Source organism: Centruroides sculpturatus, unplaced genomic scaffold, assembly GCF_000671375.1.
Source record: "Centruroides sculpturatus isolate CEXI.00-Female unplaced genomic scaffold, Cexi_2.0 scaffold1470, whole genome shotgun sequence".
Taxonomy (NCBI): Eukaryota; Metazoa; Arthropoda; class Arachnida; order Scorpiones; family Buthidae; genus Centruroides; species Centruroides sculpturatus.
Genome location: NW_019385623.1, coordinates 64,471 through 85,160, shown reverse-complemented (window position 1 = coordinate 85,160; position 20,690 = coordinate 64,471). Strand labels below are relative to the sequence as shown.

Here is a 20,690-nt window from a genome sequence, read left to right as displayed (position 1 = left end):
ATTTAAAAATATATATAAAAATGGGGAATATCGCACTTCTGACAATCGCAGCGAGTGTGTGGGCTAAATTTGGAGAATCCGTGCTTCTCGCATGGACAACTGTATGTGGCCGGCTCACGCGTCGAAAAACCTTCCGATTTATTCGTGTACACACCAGAGGGAAAAACAAAAAATATCGTATATCCACAAACACTCCAATAAATAAATAGAATTGAAACGACACTTTGAAATGTTTTCCCGATGAAAATGAATAATAATAATAAGTTTCAATAAAAATAATAAAATGTAAATTGAATTTTATCATAATGAGTTTGCTTGAATTTCCTTTCTTCTGAGATCGCAGAAGAAAGGAAATTCAAGCACCTTTATTTATACTGGCAACCTCCCACAACTTATATATTTAAAATTGCAGCTTTTAGGGTCTTAACCGAAAGAGATTTTACTCGCTTCACAAATTATTATGACACAATCAAAGAATTAGAACATCTTGAATGAATATCCACAACACAGTTACCACAAGAAACATTATCAGGAATTTAGCCAGTACAATTTCCAACAACACTCACAACTTGAACCCTAAAGATGAAAACTGATACAATCAACATAGAAACATATGCCATGTCATTCTAGACCAATGGTTCCCAATTAGTGGTACGCATACCCCTGGGGGTACGCGAAATTGTGTGAAGGGGTACGTGCGGCAATCTAAAATCAGTCAATTTAAAATTTAAATGCATGAGATGAAGCAATCAAAAAAATAATGGGTGGACCATCAAAAATTCGGCAATTTACAACATGATGTCGAATGCACAAATTCGTTTATTTATAACTAAAAATATTCTCGAAATTTCATCAAAAAAATGCATTTGTGACAATACCTAAATGAAATTCTTACGCAAGAAACAAAAATTGTACAATTAACACAATTTGTGTTAATTGTACAATTATCATTATTATCATGTCAGCGAAGCGGCAATAAAATATTTACTACCATTTTGCACAACATACCTCTGCGAGAGCAGATTTTTAGCCATGACAAACATGAAAACTAAACATCGTCACCAACTTCAACTCAAAGATGACTTGAGACTGAAGCTGACCAAAAAGCAACCAGATTTTTCAAAGTTGTGCAAAGAAAATCTTGAACATTTGTCACATTAAAATTAAATAATCTTATGTTATTTTCATTATTATTAGAATTGTATTTTAAAGGTAATAAATGTAAAAAAAACTTATTCTATTTATCACCAGCTATCTACCCACAGCTTCGCCGCATTATATCAAATTTTCTTGTGTAAGATACCGCCTGCATTATATCAAATTTTCTTGTGAAAGTAAGATATTTTCTCGCAGTAAAATGTAGCCCATGTCCATCTCCAACATGTAAGTTATCTCTGTGCAAAATTTTATTAAAACCTGTTCAGCGGTTTAGACGTGAAAAGGTAACAGACAGATAGACAGAATTACCTTCAAATTTATAATATTAGTGTGGATTAATATGAATTTCTGCTATAAGGGATATGCGAGTTTGAGCTCTTTCTTGAAGTGGTATACAGGAAAAACTAATTGGGAACCACTGTTCTAGACTTATAACCATCATTAGGAATGGAAAAGATAAGACTAATAAGCTTAGGATACTGAGGGCATATAAAGTTCCTTTGAAAGATGACCGATTTGGCTATGAACTTGAATATATCGATTCCATCACAAAACCACATAAAATAAGACTAATTAAACACAAACATGATAGTGACAAAAAGAAAAAAACATTGTCCTAGCCATGCACACAATGCATAACAACATGCATGCCTTCCTCGACAAGAGATCAAAACATGCCGACTATCAAGATACTAGAAGCATTAAAAATATTTAAATCTGACAAAAAGAGCCACTGCATAAATTTTAAAGAAGAAAAACAATATCATATGCATGGCAATTCTTATACGATCATGTGACCAAATATGACATAACAACATGATGTAAGGACAGTATAATGAAAATTTCTTGGTTATAGTTATATAAGCTTTAAATGTTTACTTTTTTACTTTTATATTTTCAGAACCTCTATTAATTTTTATTTTTATACATTTCAGGAATTTATTTTGTTTAATTTTTCAAAAAACATCATTGTTTGATTCAATCATTTCATCATCAATTATACAGTATATATATATCAAATAAATACTGTACCTGAAAATCTCCAATTGCAAATCACAAATGTTAGTAAAATTTTTTTTTTTTTTTCAAATTAAAACCTTACTGAAATACAATTTAAGGTTTTTCATTAAAGTAGTTATTATATCATTCCAGTCTACTAAATATTTTAACTCCTTCTAGTCGTGATAGCCTTCCTGATGACTTTTAGCATAAATGAACAGTCTGTACATGACATTGCTAACATCAAGCAGTTGTTGTACTCAATGGGCAGAAGTGACATCTAAACAAACCAAGATGGACTAGTTTTTTAACAAATTTTAAAATCAAGTGAGGTGCTAATGAGTATACATACTGTACTTTGTCTCCTTTTGTACTTACAGTATATACAATTTCTGTCATCTTTGTCACACACACTATGACAATGTATGATCTTGTAACATGTCTTGTAACATTCACCCACAAAAGCTTACATAAATTAATCTTTTATGCACAAAAATTTTGCTTACAAAAACTAATTTTAATAAAGAACAAATGTTGATTTCCATGGTAATATATTTTATTCTACTTTGTTGAAATGCTATTTTATTTTATATCAATGTGGTAAATTTACATATAGTAATTTAAGAAATATCTGTAAACTACAATAATCCATTTATTAAAACAGCAATAATACATAATATATTACATAATTTTGTGTAGAAACTAATTCTTGTATATTTATCATTACTTGAATTAGTTTTTTTCTTCATACAGAAAAGTATATATTCAACTTTATATATACTTTACAGATATTTAAACAATAATATATATAATATTATTGTTTAAATATCTGTATTTTATAACAAGAAATAATACAATACTAAATTTTAGGAGTTTAGAAATTTTTTTTTACATTATTAAACATTTTTTCAAGACTTCTTTCATCTTCAGATCCTTTCAAATAAAGTTTAAATAAAAAATGAAGAAAGAGCAGTCTTGAAAGGATCTGAAGACAGATAAAATGACTTGCAAAACCTTTAATCATATTAAGAAACCTCTAGACAACTAAACATTTAGCATTGCATTAATACTTACAGTAGACCCTCTATAACGCGGGTTCCTGTAACAGAGATTCCTATAATGTGGCGAAAAAACTGCGACAGTATTCGTATAAAGACACTAAAAGGGACTCGTAAAACGTCACCGCTGACTCATGTCACGACAGGATTGGTCGAATCTGGACCAATAGTGGACGAGCAGCCGAACTACTTTCCACCGTCAAGCGCCACACTATGGAGAGTTTAGGCGGGTAAATTGAGTTTACTATCGTCTGTACAGTATTATATATAAATTATATATAAATTAGGTACTGTACATATAATTATATATTAATTATATATAAATTAGGTACTGTATATATAATTATATATNATGAGAGGGGTCGTCGGTAAGGCGTCGGCAATATCCGAATAAAAGACACCATTAACAGATCAGTTTGTAATTTGTAAAGAAAAGTTACTTTCCATAGATGAGATTTCTTCTCAAGAAATATCACTGAGAGAAGCAGCTGCAGCTAATTCGAAAAGTGGATTGCCCTCCACGTTTTGAATTAGCTGTAGCTGCTAATAGTGGGGCAAGGCTATACACGCTGTCATCACAAAAAGAAGTGTTCCATGAATAAATGCAGTTGTAAAAGCAAGGGACTATTGTGCAATTCAAAGTGCCATAACAGTTTAAGTTGTTGTAATAAATAAGATCGTATAACGTTAATCACATAATTTATGTGTAAGTTTATTATTGTATTATTTTCTTTAATGATTTAGAATGTACTGTTCATTTTAGGTTCAACAGTTTATTTACATGTGCTGTTACTTAAGCTTTCTCCTATTTTGACATATTAAAATGTTGCATTTTTGGATCTTAACATAATAAAAATATTTTTATTCAACATTCACCATCAGTGCATGATGAATGTTGACATTTGCTGGTGTAAATGAGAAATAATGATATTTAGCAAATATTTTGTACATACATGAAACAAGTGTGTGAATGCTGACATTCACCAGATATAGGTCATTCACAGTAACATATACAGTGGTGCTTCATATAATGTACTTAATCTGTTCCAAGTGCACGTCAGTTATATGAAATGCATTTTCCCATAGAAATACATGTTAAAACATATAATTCGTTCTGCAGCATAAAATAACTGTACTGTACCATTAAAATAAAATGAAAATGGAGCAATCACCAATTATGCCAGGTAGTCAGATGTTGGGAGGAGGAGGTGGAGGAACACTTTCTTCACACATTCATACAGATAGAGACTTTTTAAACATTGCAGCAGGTCTCTTTTTATTGTTTTTTAATTGGAGTCAGATTCAGGAGAGGCTACCGGAGTTTGCAGGGTCAACTCCGCTTGTTCCATCCTTTGTTTTTTGGCAGCTTGCTTCTTGAAAAACATGTCCAAAGTGGTCTGTTTCTCTCTGTCTCTTCAACATCTGTTGGAAATAACGGGCAAGGGTGTCATTGTAGAGATCATTGATCCTGTTGGCCTCAGCTGTGTTTGGATAGCGAGTGTTGGTAAACTCCTAACCTTCTCCCCATTTGACAAGGAAGTTTTTGTCAACTTTCACTTCTTCTGATGATTTCTTGCTTTGTTTCAATTGAAATCACCTTTCTGTTTTTTTAGAAGCCATGATTTGCACAACACTTGAATAAATGTAAATATCCTGCACTAAGGTGATGTACGTAATAAACAAGGGAGCAAGCTGAATCCCAACGGGAGCTCTGTACTTCAGATATATTAATAATATATTCTAATAATGCTAATATATTATAAAAATATCAGATTGTCATTGGCAATGGTAAAAGAGTGGAAACATCATTCGCACTTGTTTGCAGAAAGTTTGTTGTTTGCCTCACTTAACTGCCGAATGGAAAGTCCATTGTTTGCAGCATCCGTTATTCGAGGCACCACTGTATATAAAATTTTGGGCAAATCAATTTCCTCTGTCTCCTTAACCAAACTGTCCTTATACATCCATCGATAGGCTAATGCTTTAATCACATTGGTCATGTGGCCATCACTAAAAAGATTTTCAGTATTTATTTACTTTAACGTGGCTGCAATGAAATATTTTAATAGTGGTTATTACTAGTAATAGTCATATCCAAATATCATCATGCTTGTCTTTTGAGTTTGATTTCCATTCATCTCTAATATTTCTGCAAAAGCAAATTTTCAATGCTTTTTCACATCAAAAACAAACAGAGTGAACTTTGAGGATGAGAGATACTGAGTTCATGTTAGAGTTAACATGAACTCAGTATAAATTTTGAAGCTTGTTGCCTAGATGCAAGTATTGTACAGTCGATCCCTCTATAACGGAGATTCCTATAACGTAGCGAAAAAATTGCAACAGTATTTGTATAAGGACGCTAAAAGGAACTTTTAAAATGTCGTTGCTGACTCGTGTCGCAACAGAATTGGTCGAATCTGGACTAATAGTGGACGAGCAGCCGAACTACTTTCCGCCGTACAGCGCCATGCTACAGAGAGTTTAGGCAGGTAAATTAAGTTTACTATCGTCTGTACAGTATGTAAATTAGTTACTGTAAGTCTAATACAGCACTAATTTTATACATTTCTTGTGAAAGAAACATTTCTTACTCAACGGTCATAAAAATTATTTATATTAATGATGTCTCCAAAGTTCAACAAATTTTTCGCAGAAAAATAACTTATCAGAAATTGCGGCCACCGTTTGGTGCACTGCTCCACGATGAAAACAAGCTTAAGCAATGGCGACGTCGAACTGTGCACACTCAATAAGTAATCCTACAATTTTTGTTTATAGCATAGTTTATACTGATTATTCCCAAAGAATTATACGTGTTTGGAAATGTTGAGTCGAATTAGTCTAGAATTGATTAATTTTATGGAAGAAAACCTTTCAAACAGCTGTAGTCCGTAAACTTCACATGTGTCGGGCTGCGATTGGCTCATGTATTTAAGGATTCCTACAACGTGAAATTCGTATAATATGGAATGTATCTACGCGTTATAGGGGGGTCTACTGTACTTTTATAACACAATCATACATTAATAGTAAAATGATTTATCTGAGCTTTATGTGTTTTAAATTTAAAATAGACTTATGTTTTAATTATCAGTTTTATTTCTTACCAGTAAGAACTGATTGTTCAGATTCTGATGAAATTACAACTATGGGCAATTCCCATTCAGTATCAGGTTCTAACTTTTGACTGATTAAAAGTAATTTCAATCCACTTAATGATATTATGATATCAGCAGAATATTTATCTGCTAAGTTTCTAGCAATAGAATCTTGACTAACTGGCTGTAAAAAAATTGATAATTTAAATTAATATTTACTATCCATAAACAGTATTATTAATAATAATAAATAATTGTATTTAAATAGTCAATTAAATTTTTTGTCGAAATGTTTCAACGAAAAATTTTCTGTAAGCATTTTCTGTAAAAATAAAATTTAGGAATATAAAAGAATATTATTATTACAGAAAATGCTTTTAGCCCTAAGTATAATTAAATTAATTAAAATATCTGCCTCACAGTTATAGATATTTTGATTAATTTAATAAAAAAATATTTTAATTTCATTAATATATTTACTATAAGAATTTATAAATTGAAATCTGTAATTTGATTTTTTCATATATCCCAAGCTTCCAAAGCAGGCATTGAAAGTGACACTAATATGCAATTTAAAAATAGACACTATCTTGAACATTAAAATGTTTTGTCTGTTTCACTTCTATTAGTGAAACAGACTCATACAGTGACCTGGGAATAGTTTTTGACAATAAACTGACTTCTACACTACACATTGATGTAAAATCTCTTTCAATTTGTTGGAGAATACTAAGGTATTTCTGTCACCCAATCTCTTCTAAAACAGTTCTTAGGGCTATTTTCTTTGCAAATTTTTAGTCTGTAATAGACTGCTGTTTACCAATCTGTCTATTGCTGCACCCTCCTTACTTAGCAAAGTTAATAAAGAAATTAACAAAGTTTACTTTTTATTAAACAAATTTAGTAATATACCTGTTATTCATAACCCAATGTTGCTAGAGTCTGACTTAATCTTCCACTTCTAAATGAAAGAATTAAATATTTTGAGTGCATCTTATGTTTTAAATTCTTCAATGAACTAATAAATAGTTACTGGCTAAAATTAAGAGTTCCTACAAAAACCAGAAAATACATGTTTGTTCACTCCCTTTCATTGTTTATCTATGGGTTATAGATAAACAATCTTTTTTAATTGGTATGCCGATCATATGTCCATAGTCAAACATTACCTTCACTTTAACTTTGAACAATTTAACTGTGTTTGTCATCATCTTCATATAATTCATAATTTAGTATTTGTCATTTTAACATTATATCCTATTATTCTTTTAACTTATACCTTTATATGTCTATCTCACTTTATATATATATTTTATTTATCTTCATTGTTTAAAATTTATGAGTTTTAAATAATTTTTGGATTTGTTATTAGGGGGTGGAAATCCATTGTTAAATAGTGATTCATTATAAATATACATATTTTATATACACATATATAAAAAAATGCCTGTCTGTGTATTCCCTATTAACTTTTGAACTCTTTGAATCACTCAAATAATAACTATGAAAAATTTGGTTCAAAGTCTCCGAAGAAAATACAGGTTACTATGAAACCTGGACATCCACCTCTCCCTATGACTTCATCCCTTGATTCTTAAATTACCATAATTCACAAGTAAGCTTTGCATAATAATTAATATTTTAAAATTCATTGATGCCTTCATAATGTTATATATAACATATTAAATATTAAAATAATACTTAATTAAATCTATATATCTATATAAAAATGGACATGTATGTCCCTATATTTCACTTTTTCGCCAAAACTACACATCGCACGTGAATGGTGTTTGTATATGGTGGTAGCCCCAAGTCTCCATTCGTGCATAGGGGTGGTTGTGTCTCGATAGCTATAAGGGTGCGGGAGATATGAGGCCGAAAGTGGTTGAAAGTGGCTTTCTATTTCGAATGTTTTGTTCGAATTAAATTCAAACATAAAATTTGAATATTGGTTCGATTATAGAACGATTGTAAATGTTCCAGAAACATTGAAAATAGTTCGTTTGACTAAACGTAAAAATTCTCTAATTAGTCTGGAAATGGGGGACCTAATTCTTGCATTCTGTGAAAACGGGTAAGATTGGCTATAATGTAATTATCTTAATCTTCACTATTGTTACTTTTTAAAAACCCAGCGAAGCGGGTCCTTGCAGCTAGTAGGAAATAATTTTAATTAAAAAAAAATATATGGAATTTTTCTAATATAACACCCTGCAGATGAGAACATCCAGACATTCACCTTAACACTTTTTCCTTAATACAGATACATAGCCAAACAATTGCCTTAAATACTCTGACTATAAATCTGCTATTTTTAATAATTATATATAGTGCGTTTCAGGTTATTTAATAATATACTTATATATATATATATATGTATGATTAGGTATAGATATATACGACAATAGTTATATATCTATACCTAATATATACATTCTTCCCTAATAATTTTGTAATAAAATATATAATATATTTATTGATTGAATTGTTTACATCCAGTCATCATGATAACAGGAATATTGTTTGTTTGTTCCTGTCAGACAGACAATAGCGAGGTTGAGGCCAAAGTTTTAAACGCAAAAATATATATGTCGGACATTCAGCACTGCTTTCCTGTAAGCCTAGAAGTTTGACAATGGTGTTTGGAATGTCAAGCATAATCCCACTGACTTTTTTTTTTTTTTACATAATCATAACTACATTTAATTACATTTAGTGGAGCACTCCCTCTGACCTGTAGCATTAAATGCTACTGGCTTGATGTACTCCTCTTTTAATTAACCCTGCTTTGCATATGCTTTGCAGATAGTTATGATTACATAGTCGCGGTCATAGCCGCAATACATTAATACCCGACAATTCTATTTTATTTACATTACTCAACAAAACAATATAATTAAAGTATTTGATATCATTAGTTTGACAATGATCTATGAGAGAAATTTTTATGTTCTGTTTTTATAAATTCATTGAAATAATAATATATGTTAACATTATTTATAAGGCTACTTTTCCTAATAGGCCAATTGTAACCTTCTTTATTACAAACTAATTTTAGTTTGTTTCTTATTTTTTTCATATTGCATACAGTCAAATAAGATGTTCGTGGGAATTTCACTTACCCCACAAATCTCACAGTTTTCATCATCTCGACGATTAAATCTGTAATGATATTTCGCAAAATCTCCATGTCCTGTCACAAATCTTGTAAATTTGTGTCCAATTTGTAGATGTTTGTTATTTAACCTCTGGTTAATATCTGGTATGTATTCAAAGAGTTCCCTTCCTTTTGACTCCACTGACTATCCAAACACCATTGTCAAACTTCTAAACTTACAGGAAAGTGGTGGTTAACGTCCGACGTACACATTTTTGCATTTAAAACTTCAGCCTCAACCTCGCTATTCTCAGCAGAGAATTTACAAACAACATTCAAACTTAATATCACTAACTGTCAATGAGAAGTATACAAACCATCTGATTTAAAACAATGAGGGTCCTAAGATGAGCAATCATCTCCGATTGGGATTGAGTTAATGATAATATTGTACTTTCTCACAATCTGAAAAGGTCTCTAATTTCACTTAAAAACAGGTGAAGAATCAATTAAATCACAAGAAGATTCAAAACCAATCAGAATGTTGGATCAAGGGAACCAATAATATAAGAACCCATATCAAGGACACAAGGTACCATTTGTATAGTGCCAGTGGAGGTGTCTGCATTCACTGGATTGTTCCAGTCAAGCCAACAGAGATACGTATATACCAGGGGTCGGCAACCTGCGGCTCGCAAGCCACATACGGCTCTTTGGATGTGAAGCTGCGGCTCTTTAGTTCCATACGCAAATATTATTTATTTTATAAAAAAAAAAAACATTTAAAAAACGTTCTGAATCGATTAACGAGGATTCGGCACCGATTCTATCTCTCAGCCACTTGTACTCGCTTTTCATCGCACCCCTCCCCATGACACGCCATTGTCGGATGTTTCTATTATCTAATTTGTTGTGAAAAACACTACTTATATATGAATAAATAGATATTTTTTCTTATGAATAAATAGATTAGTTTTTTTATCAAAAAACTTTATTTATGTGAGTACTATTTATTGTTGGCAAGAAAAAATTTTGTGGCTCTTTAAAAACTTTGAAATTTTGTAAATTGTAATTTTGGCTCTTCCGACTCAAAAGGTTGCCGACCCCTGGTATATACCTTTGTTCCAATTTCCATCCAGCATATTGTGCACCTTTTTGGTAGTTTACATCTGGCCTGCTGTTTTCTGTCCATCACCAACTTTTTTCTACTTTGCTGTCATAACATTCACTGACCCTCTTGGAGATAAAAGTGTATACTTTTATATATATTTTGGCTAACTATTAATAATTAATATAAATTATTAATAGTTAGTCAAAATACACTATGAATAATCCGGAAATGAGAATTTAATTCATTTAAGATGTAATTATTATTATAAAATAAGTGATAATGATAACAATAATAAATACTAAAATAAAACTTATTTAACTACTGTCTCCTAACTTGAAAGTTATTTAATATTAATTTTAAAGAAATGTCCATTTAATTAATATAAAATAGATGTGTATGCTATAGAATTAAAAAACAAAGCAAATAATGTAAAATGATAATGACATCATATTTAGTTTCCATTTATTTAGCAATATAGTAGAAAGTGATGCTATATATATATATATATACATATATATATATACAAGGAGAAACATTTCACAGTCATGATAGAAGTACTGTTTTAAATTGTTTTTTAAACATAAATTATCCATGAATTATCTATCTGCAAAAAGTTATAAAATAAATCTTTAACTAATTCTAATTATAATACAAAATATTGAATATGTCCAGCTTGATATGCACAAAAATTTCAAATTGAAAGAAATTCATAAATTTTTCTATAAATGTTTATAAATTCTTATAAGTTTAATTTAATTTAAAGTTTAATTTAAAAACAAACTAACTTTTTTAAAAGGAAGTTCTTGAGACGATTGCTTTGTATGTAAAGAAACAGGAAACCTTCGGGATAATTTTAAATAATTTTTTTCAATAACACAGTTTTTTCCTAAAGTTGGCATTACTAATCTAGGAATTTTACCCTGTAAAATAAATAAATAAATAAATTATCATTTAAAAAATTCCATCATTATAATTAATTTTTTATAATACAGTATACCTAAATATAATAATATAAAAGAAAAAGAATTTTCATTTACACTAACTCCCAATACAAAATAAATAGAAAATATAAAAAACTTTTTATAATACCATATATCTATTGAGCTGAATTTAAGCAAAGCTCTGCATCAGTCAAAGTGTTTTGTCTGTGATCAAAGTTTAAAACAACTGCACAACCAGTAAACATGATGTTTTGTAAATATATACAACTCAGCAAGGCCGATGTTGTGACAACACTAAAATTTTAAAATTTAATCTAGGGGCTGAGATATTCAATGAGAAAGTTTGACATGTAAAGTCTATTAGCACATAGAGTGTCAATTGTCAATTGTAAGCTGGTTGTGCACTACATGTAAATCAAGTTTCCAATTACTGTCAATTTTACATTGATCTCTACAACAATTTTTTATTTTAATCTTTACAATGAGCATTTAACATGCATGGTCTGTGGCTGCATATGTGTGTTGCTGGAGTTGGTTAACAACTGACCAGTTGCTAAAGTTGATAAACTGACCACATATGAGTGTTTTACACATTTCTTGATGTTTTTGTTAGTTATGATGTTAGACATGCACATCCTCCCCAAACCTGTATGTGTATAACTTGCCCTCTTCTAATTTCCATTTATGTAAAATTTATACCATATTTACTTGAATATAAGATGATCTCACATATAGGACGAGGTGTGACTTTAAAGATCAAAATAAAGAAAATTAGATTTATTAATACAATTCTAACTTTTATTTCATTTAATTATGAATAAAATATCAAATGCACATAAATGCATACATTGTCCCACAAGAATTACTGGCAAAAATTACTATGCTTTAAAATTTATAAAATATTTCAAATCACATCTACTGTTGTACATTTATAATTTATATAATTTCTATATTCTAAAAGTATTTCTAATATTAAAAATAAAACACTTACCAGTTTTAATAACTTGTGAATTAAATGAAAAGTGGTATGTTTATCTTGAGAAATATTTTCTGAAATTGTTATTTTCTTTAAAATAGTATAATAATGAGGATAATTCAAACAAGATTCTAGTTTTTCTTTAAGCAATTCCTGCAAAAGCATATGAAATAATTATCAGTGTGACATTAATGCAGTAAATATATTATTATTTTCATCCACAAAAAGTATTTTAATACAAAAATGTTATGATATTTTATTATAAAAACTTTTTGTATTTTTAATTATTATAAAATGGCAAAAAGCTTAATTTTGAGGATAAGGATGAGTTTTATAAAAAAAAATTGCAAATGCTAATGAGTAAAATCTTTAGGTCCAACACTACTTGAAGTATGATACATAACCCTCTTCCTTCTCCTCTAATTTATATATATATATGCCAATGTGATATATATATATCACATTGGCAATGTATCAATATTTATCACTATATCATAATGTATATAAAATTACATATCCTGACTGACTGACTCATCATTCCCAGAGTAAACCGATGAACCTAAAGAAGTAAAATTTGGTACACAGGGTATGTCATGAAAATGCACACTAGGAAGGGATTTCCTAAATTCTCCCGTGGGGAGAGGGAGAAGATTAAGGCTTAACCTGAGGAACGGCTTCTACTGTAATATTTTAGATGCGATTTTTTGTTTTTGGTAGTAATAACTTAAGTAAATCCTATCAGTAATAGTCATTCTCTGTAATTCATTATCCATTTACATATTTATTAATTAATTTATGTGACATCAATTGTTTTTATCAATTATATGACATCAATTGTTTCTACAAAATTATTAAAACATAATTTTGTAAAAACATTGATGTCATAGGTATGAAAACAAATTAACATATAACTCTAATTTGTTATCCATTTACATTTATTAATTAATTGTGTTTAAATTTTTTGTATTTCCATGTATATTTAATGATTGTAATTTTAAAAAAATTTTGTTAAAAGAAAAAAAATACTTTTTTGTAAAAACTATGACATCATCAGAACAAAAACAAATGTTTGAATATCTGATGTTCCAATTATTGCCAAACTGAGGAAGACCATTAAATATAGCCGAAAACGTTAGTTCAATTAAAGAAAATTGCTAGAAAAAGTGTTGAAGGTTTTATATTACTTATTTACAGAAGTTCTAGCTTTCTGTGCATAGAATTGTAATAACTTAATTTCCAAACATACAATACAGTAGAACCTCGATTATCCAAATTTTCGATTATCCGGACTGTTCAAAATAAACAAAAATTTTACAAAATTTGCTGATTTGCACTTGGCAAATTGCGATACTTTTTATGTACGTGATGGAACGCATAACTTTTTTTGTTCCAACATCTCACCCGGCACAGTGGTCGTAAACTTTTTAATACATTTTGCGGCGTAATAAAAATATAACTTGACATACATATTTATAAATAATTTATATTGAAATTACATCATTTCTATGACCAAGGGCGGCGTAAGGCATGGGCGACGTGGGCTACTGCCACGGCCTTGCGGTCCGAGGGGCCTCGCGCCTCGAAGGTTTAAGCATTACTTAAGGTAAAAACCATAAACAAGATGAAAAAATTTACTTTTACCTTATGTAATGTTTAAACCTTGAAGGTTTAAACATTACATAAGGTAAAAGCCATGAACAAGATAAAAAAATTTTACTCGTCATAAAACGATAAATAGTTTTCATTTTTATGAATAAAAATTTGACAATTTCAACTGCTTTTTACTGTATTTTATAAAGTATGTCTTCTTGCGCCACCAGAGGGCCTTTAAACAATAGGCAGTCTGTTAGTACCGGTCAGTAGTAGTCCAAATTCAATATGAACGTTTTTCTTGAAAAATTGATCATGATTTAAATACAGTATTTATTTTTAATATTACCAATATATCATCGGAAAGAAAACGTGTTGTATTATCATTAAAGACAAATTGGATGTAATCAATGCTTTGAAACATGATGAGTCTGGACGTTCATTATCTAATAAATATGGTGTTGGAACGTCAACAATCTCAGGTATAAAAAACAAAGTGAAAAAATTATAAAATTAAATAATAATCGAGTTTATTAATAAAAAATAATTTAATATTTAAACTACAGTATATGTACATCTAGACAAATAAAAATTATTCATACTGTACGCACATGTCTTTCACTGTCAATTATTATTTTTTCAATTATCCGGACTATTTTCATCCCCAATTAGTCCGGATAATCGAGGTTCTACTGTATTTACAAAATCATCCAAATCGTTTGCATGAGCAATGCCGGGCTCATTTGCTAGTATTTTACACATATACAGTAGAGCGTTGATTATCTGAATGCTGATCAACTGAAACATTGGTTAACCAAAAGCGTTCCAGTCGGACTGTGTTGTGCTGAATTGAACATTTTTGATACTAGATTAACTTATAAAGTATAATTTTTGTTTTGTTTTTATGTTTTTTAATATATTTTTTAAGAAATAATTTTTAATTAACATTTAATTAATTTTTAATGGTCACAATTATTATTATAAAAAATTTTCATTAGGCTTAACATCGATGAAAATTCAACGTGAAGCGACATGCAACGGAGAAAAATTTAAACATGGGATATACTAATATACTATATTAATAATGTATTTTTTCGTACATAATTGGTTATCTGAAAAATCGATTTTTCAAACAACCCCAGTCCCCAATTGATTCAGATAATGTATGTTATATTTGATATCAAGTTTAGATATGCAGCTGTTCCATTCCAAATCCCATTTCAACTATTTTTTTTTAATGTTAGAATGTCAGTTAGAACTTAAAGTTTGAATCTTCTTATTAAACCTGATGCAAACTTATGAAAAGTTAAAAATGTTTGTTTAAATAAACTACAGTTGTTTTGAAAAAGTATTTAAGGTATTGTTCAAAATACACAAATAATACCAATGGATTTTAAATCAGGCTATAATATGGCTAATTAATTAAAAAGATGTTTGAAGGAAAAATGAATGAAAGAATATAAACATGTTATTTAATTTGGACTAAAAATTGGCAATTAGATCACCATTTTACATCAGATTTAATAATTAGAAAAAATGAATTAATTTAGAATATTCTGTAAAAAGATCAATCCAGAGTGGGACAAAAACCTGTAGCTCCTGTTTTCTGTGAAGATGCATTATTATAATTAACATGATTTTTATATAGATCAGTGGTTCTAAAGCTTATCCCAGAGATGGGCAACATTTTTCTATGTAAGGACCCCATTTCAAAACTACTGAACTAACGCAAACCGCATATAAGAGAAAAAGAGAGGAAAAAAAAATGCCAGTAAATCACAATTATTTATTCACATATAATTATAAATTAGCATAGGTATACTTAATTTAGTTTCTGGAACTGATGTAAACATAATATATTGGAAATATTTGGTTAAATATTAGTCACTGCTAGTTTTAAATTAGTTTCAATGTGTCTGTTAGCTAGTTTCTTGTTTTAACTTTTACTAAATTCATTGCGGAAAAACTATTCACATACATAAGTTGTAGAAAATAACATTTGAATTTTTGCTGCATACTTCTTTCAGCTAGGAAATTGATATATTTATTCAAATTTTATGCAATGCAAACTGCAAAAACTATTAATGCGGGCCTCATGCGGCCCGAGGGCCACAGGCTGCCAATCCTTGGCTTATCCTTTTCAAAGAAAATCTGAATTCTTGGTCTTTTGGTTCCATAAATTTAGGCTACCTAATTTAGCCTATTAAAGTTTAAGAATATTCATTGGTTTTCACAAATTTGCTTGATTTGCAGTATAATTCATTAAGAATTGTGCAAATCCAGCAAAATTTGTAAAATAAATTAAGAATAGTAGTAATTAATTGCACAGTTAATCATATTAAAATTTTAAAATTAAATGTGATTTCATATAGATATAAAAAATTTTAAATGAAAAATTAAACAAAAATATAGAGAAGACAGAAAAATAATTCTTCGAGTAAACAATTGATAATTACCTTAACATATCTTTGAATTTCAGGATGAAGAGGATATCTTGTTAAAGAATCTGAAGCAGACTTTTGATATTCCATAAAATTTTTTTGTTCTGCAACAACTTTAGAATGTAATTCCTAAAAAATAAAATAAATTATATTCTTTTTTACAATTAAATACACTCTTGGAAAACAGTGATTTAAACATTTGATTCATACAATACTCCTATAATTTAACTACAGGGTAATTCTAAATGATGATTGTTATTCTGATTTCAGTGACTGATTATTCCAGTTTAATCAAACACAGATAAACACAATCTATGCACACAGAAAGAAAAATCAAACAAGTTTTTTTTCTTACTAGTACAAATGTTCAATGTGTGGTCCATGTGTAACACAACACATCAAGCCCATAATCAAGTTCCTACCAAACTCTGCCTAGCATGTTATCATCAATTTCTGTGACAGCTGTAGTGATGCATACACTTAGGTCAAGCTGTATCATGGTAAATGGTGGCATGAACACACAATTCATGATGAAGCTCTATAAAAAGAAATCATGCAGTGTGATATCCCTTTTTGTAGAATGTTGCTTCATCACTAAATACCAACTTTTCCATAAAACCATCCTCTTCCATGAAGTGTAGCTTATTTGCAAAGAAAGATGCTTGCAAGTCTAAGTCTGATATCTTCAGAGTTTGCAGCAACTGTAGTAGGTACGGTTTCATTACCAGATGTTTCTGTCTGCAGAATATTCTCAGCTGCTTGGTAGGTAGACTTCTGAGGACTCCTTGCAAAGATTACAAGGACAAGTTCCACTTCATTTGTAAATGCAGCAGTTTCTTGAAATTGGTAATACCATTTTTGAATTGACTTTGGAGGATCAGTCAATCTAAATTTTATACAGAAATGCTGCTGAACAACTTCAATAGATGAACTTGAGTAAAAATCAAGAACATAGAATCCTGTATGCAGTTCTCTAGTTGCCAATTTTCTCAGTGTGACTAAGCTCTTTCGTGGCATAAACCAGTGCAACTAACATGAAATTGGCAGTGAGAAAAATGAACTTTGAGAGATAATCTTCCAAAGTACATTTCTACCAACAAAATAGATTCATTATATTTCATATAACACTCAATTGAAATTGGGAACATCATTTAGAATTACCCCATATGTTTTCAAACATTTTTTTTAATATATTTTAATATTACACTAAAAATTATTTCTAAACTTTTATCTGAAACTTTTATTTGTGTCACAAATTATTGAAACTTTCACTTTTATTTTTCAAAAACAATTAATGAAACTATAAAAGTTTATACATGTCTTACAGCTAATAATTTTATATCCTTCCTTTCCTTTTCAGATGAAACATTCACCATTTGATTGGAATATTTATGAAACAGTTGTAAATACTGAGCTTGTTCATCAGCAGTAAGAGTTGAAAAAGGAATATCTGAAGTCTTCTTTTCACATTTTTTAATTTTTTTCCTAAAATACAATTAAAATAAATATTTTTAAAATGTGGAATTTTGCTTTCTTTAAATGAAATTTTAAATAAGGTATAATCTTATATATAAGAAGAATTTGAAAAGTTTCTGTTTATGCTACTGCACTCCTAATCGAAGCATGTTCTAGACAGCAATATATGTTTAGATCAGAGGTTGCCAAACTTTTTTGATCGTTGACCCCTACAACTTTCAAAACCTCACATCAACCCCAACACAAAAAGTTTGTGTTACAAGCAAAAACAAAAGCTCTTACCATTTTAATACACATTTTTTTAATTTTACATTTTTTTACATTTATTGTATATATGTTAATAACAATTTTTGTAAATGACAATCAGTGAGATGGATGAGCTTGATGATCCTTAACAAGATCAGCAATATTTGGTTCAAAATTTGTAAGGGTCTAAATCACCTGGAAGTTACACATTCAACTTATTTCTCTGTTTGGCTAAGATGGAATTATCATGGCTGAAACCAGCTTTAACCATATACAAACTCGGAAATGACAGCAAAAAAGAATTTTTCCATATCACAAAGTTTTGTGTATTTTTGTATTATAATTATATTTATATTTATATTCATCCAGAAATTGCTCAAATTTAAATTTTCAAAAAGGGATTTTGCTTCAAGGTCAGCTAATAATTCAATAAGTTCATCTTGCAAATTGATGTCAACATTTTCAATTTGTGTGAAAAACAGCACCATAATTTATTCTGGAATATCAATATTTTCTAAATCTGCAAAATGCTGTACTATTAAATTCATTAAAACAATATTCAAAAACAATATGTGCAGTTATATTTGTGATTTTTAGTTTCAATTTTTCCATCGACCCCAGGGGTCGATATCAACCACTTTGGTGGCTCCTGGTTTAGATTATGTGGCCCTGTTTTAGCTCAAAATTGCAATGTTCTTTGCTCTAATATGTCAAGTTTAAATACAATTACAATGATGAATAAACATTGATGCATGTAACCACAGCATCCAAGTCTGTCATTTGGATGGAAGGCAGTTAAGGATCGCCTACCCCTCTGGGGACTGAAAATCAAATCTGGGTGATCAAAAATCCCAGAAATTATTTGGAAGATGGGCTGTCCCAGATATGTTGGGATCTGTCCCTTGTCACCTGGCTGCCATTAACCATTAACCAAATTTTTTAGATTAATGCCAAACAATTGCCTTGGACTACAGACTACGTTGGGTTATAATAATCCTACTATTTAATCATTAAATGTCTAATTATTTGGCCTAGAGGTAGGATTTAAGTGCCATCTCTTGTACAGTGGAACCCCGGTTAACGAACTTAATCCGTTCCGCAACTCTGTTCGTTAACTGAATTGTTCATTAACCGAAGCAATTTTTCCCATAGAAATTAATGCAAATGCAATTAATCTGTTCTAGTCTCTAAAATTTTTGTCATTTTATTTGTAATATACAGTAATTTTCTTTGATGAAAATGTAGGAATGATAGAATGTAGTATCTATCATTACAGCAACAAACATGTAAACTTTGTTTTTATAAAATAGCACTGTACATACCTTCGTTTGTTGTAGTTGGTGGCAGAAAAGTGGAGATATACGAACCTTAATGCTTAATAAGGGAATCCCCTCTAAAAAAATAACAGGTAGCACTTCATCAGAAGATTCTTCGAGTCAAAGTCTCTTTCGGTAAAAAAACCCACGAGTGGCTAAGTGGTCTTCGTACCTTGAACACAGGGAGTTTGTTCGTGAGTTCACACTTCGCTAAGACAGGATGGCCACGTGGAGTTTTCCGGGTTTCTCCACGTCTGTAACGCCTAAATAGGAGCCACTTTCCCTTAAAAACACCTCCCAGAAGGCATTCCCCCTAGTCAGATCGCCCAAGTGTTATGTTGCCATAATTTAACAAAGAAACAAACTCTTTCCATAAGGAACAAGAAATTGATTTAAAGTTGATTGTCTTACTCTTTTAAGTAAAATCTTTCTCAAATGCAATAGCACATTGTTGTTTATATTGCGTTGTCGTTTTCTATTGCCACTATGACTTTTTTCTTTCTTTGATGCCATATTGATTAAATATATAAATCACAAAACTGAAAAAAGAAGTATAGCACAAACACTCGGAAAATGAATGCTTAACTCGCGCATGCCTAACACCAACTAAAATTTGACACAAAATACTGTTACATTCGTTATCCGAGACAAAATTTTTGTAAAATAAAAGTTTGTTAATCGATTTGGTCATTAACCAGGACGTTCATTAACCAGGATTCCACTGTATATGCAGTAAAGATAGAAACAGCTATTATATAAAGTCAATGATTAAGACAATAGAAACTAGAATATAAGAATATTTAAATGACAAAGAAAAGATAGTTAAGAAAAAGCCAGGCAAGAGAGACTTACTCAAAATGTGGATTGGAAGTGCTTAAATTATGAAGTGGTTAACAGGAATGATGCTAATAGATTAATGGAAATATGGAAAACTGTAATAAAAAGTGAGAAAGTGAGAAGTTTAGTGAACATGAAGTAAATAGGAAATGAAGTCTGTAAAGACATAGGTCATAACAGCTATTTAAGGTTTCTATATGGTAATTTGGTATTAGAGAAAAGTGAATTTAAAAGGATTAATGGATTATCTTGAATTTTTTGATAATTTGTTCTACATACTTGTTACTTTTACCATTTTAAACCATTACATCTCTCCTTGTTCTGTTTACATTGATCAAGA

The 20,690-nt window shown here is 29.9% G+C and overlaps 1 protein-coding gene across 1 annotated transcript in view; it reads right to left on the bottom strand.

Moving 5' to 3' along the window:
* The window catches only part of LOC111640690 (uncharacterized protein PFB0765w-like), a 49,725-nt gene that overhangs the window by 23,784 nt on the left and 5,251 nt on the right, over positions 1-20,690 (bottom strand). The window contains exons 3-7 of the mRNA XM_023386724.1: positions 17,801-17,960; positions 16,491-16,604; positions 12,460-12,597; positions 11,313-11,447; positions 6,326-6,500 (exon numbers count right to left, since the gene is read on the bottom strand). Coding sequence (XP_023242492.1) covers positions 6,326-6,500; positions 11,313-11,447; positions 12,460-12,597; positions 16,491-16,604; positions 17,801-17,960 — 722 coding nt within the window. The remainder of the gene's footprint in view (positions 1-6,325; positions 6,501-11,312; positions 11,448-12,459; positions 12,598-16,490; positions 16,605-17,800; positions 17,961-20,690) is intronic.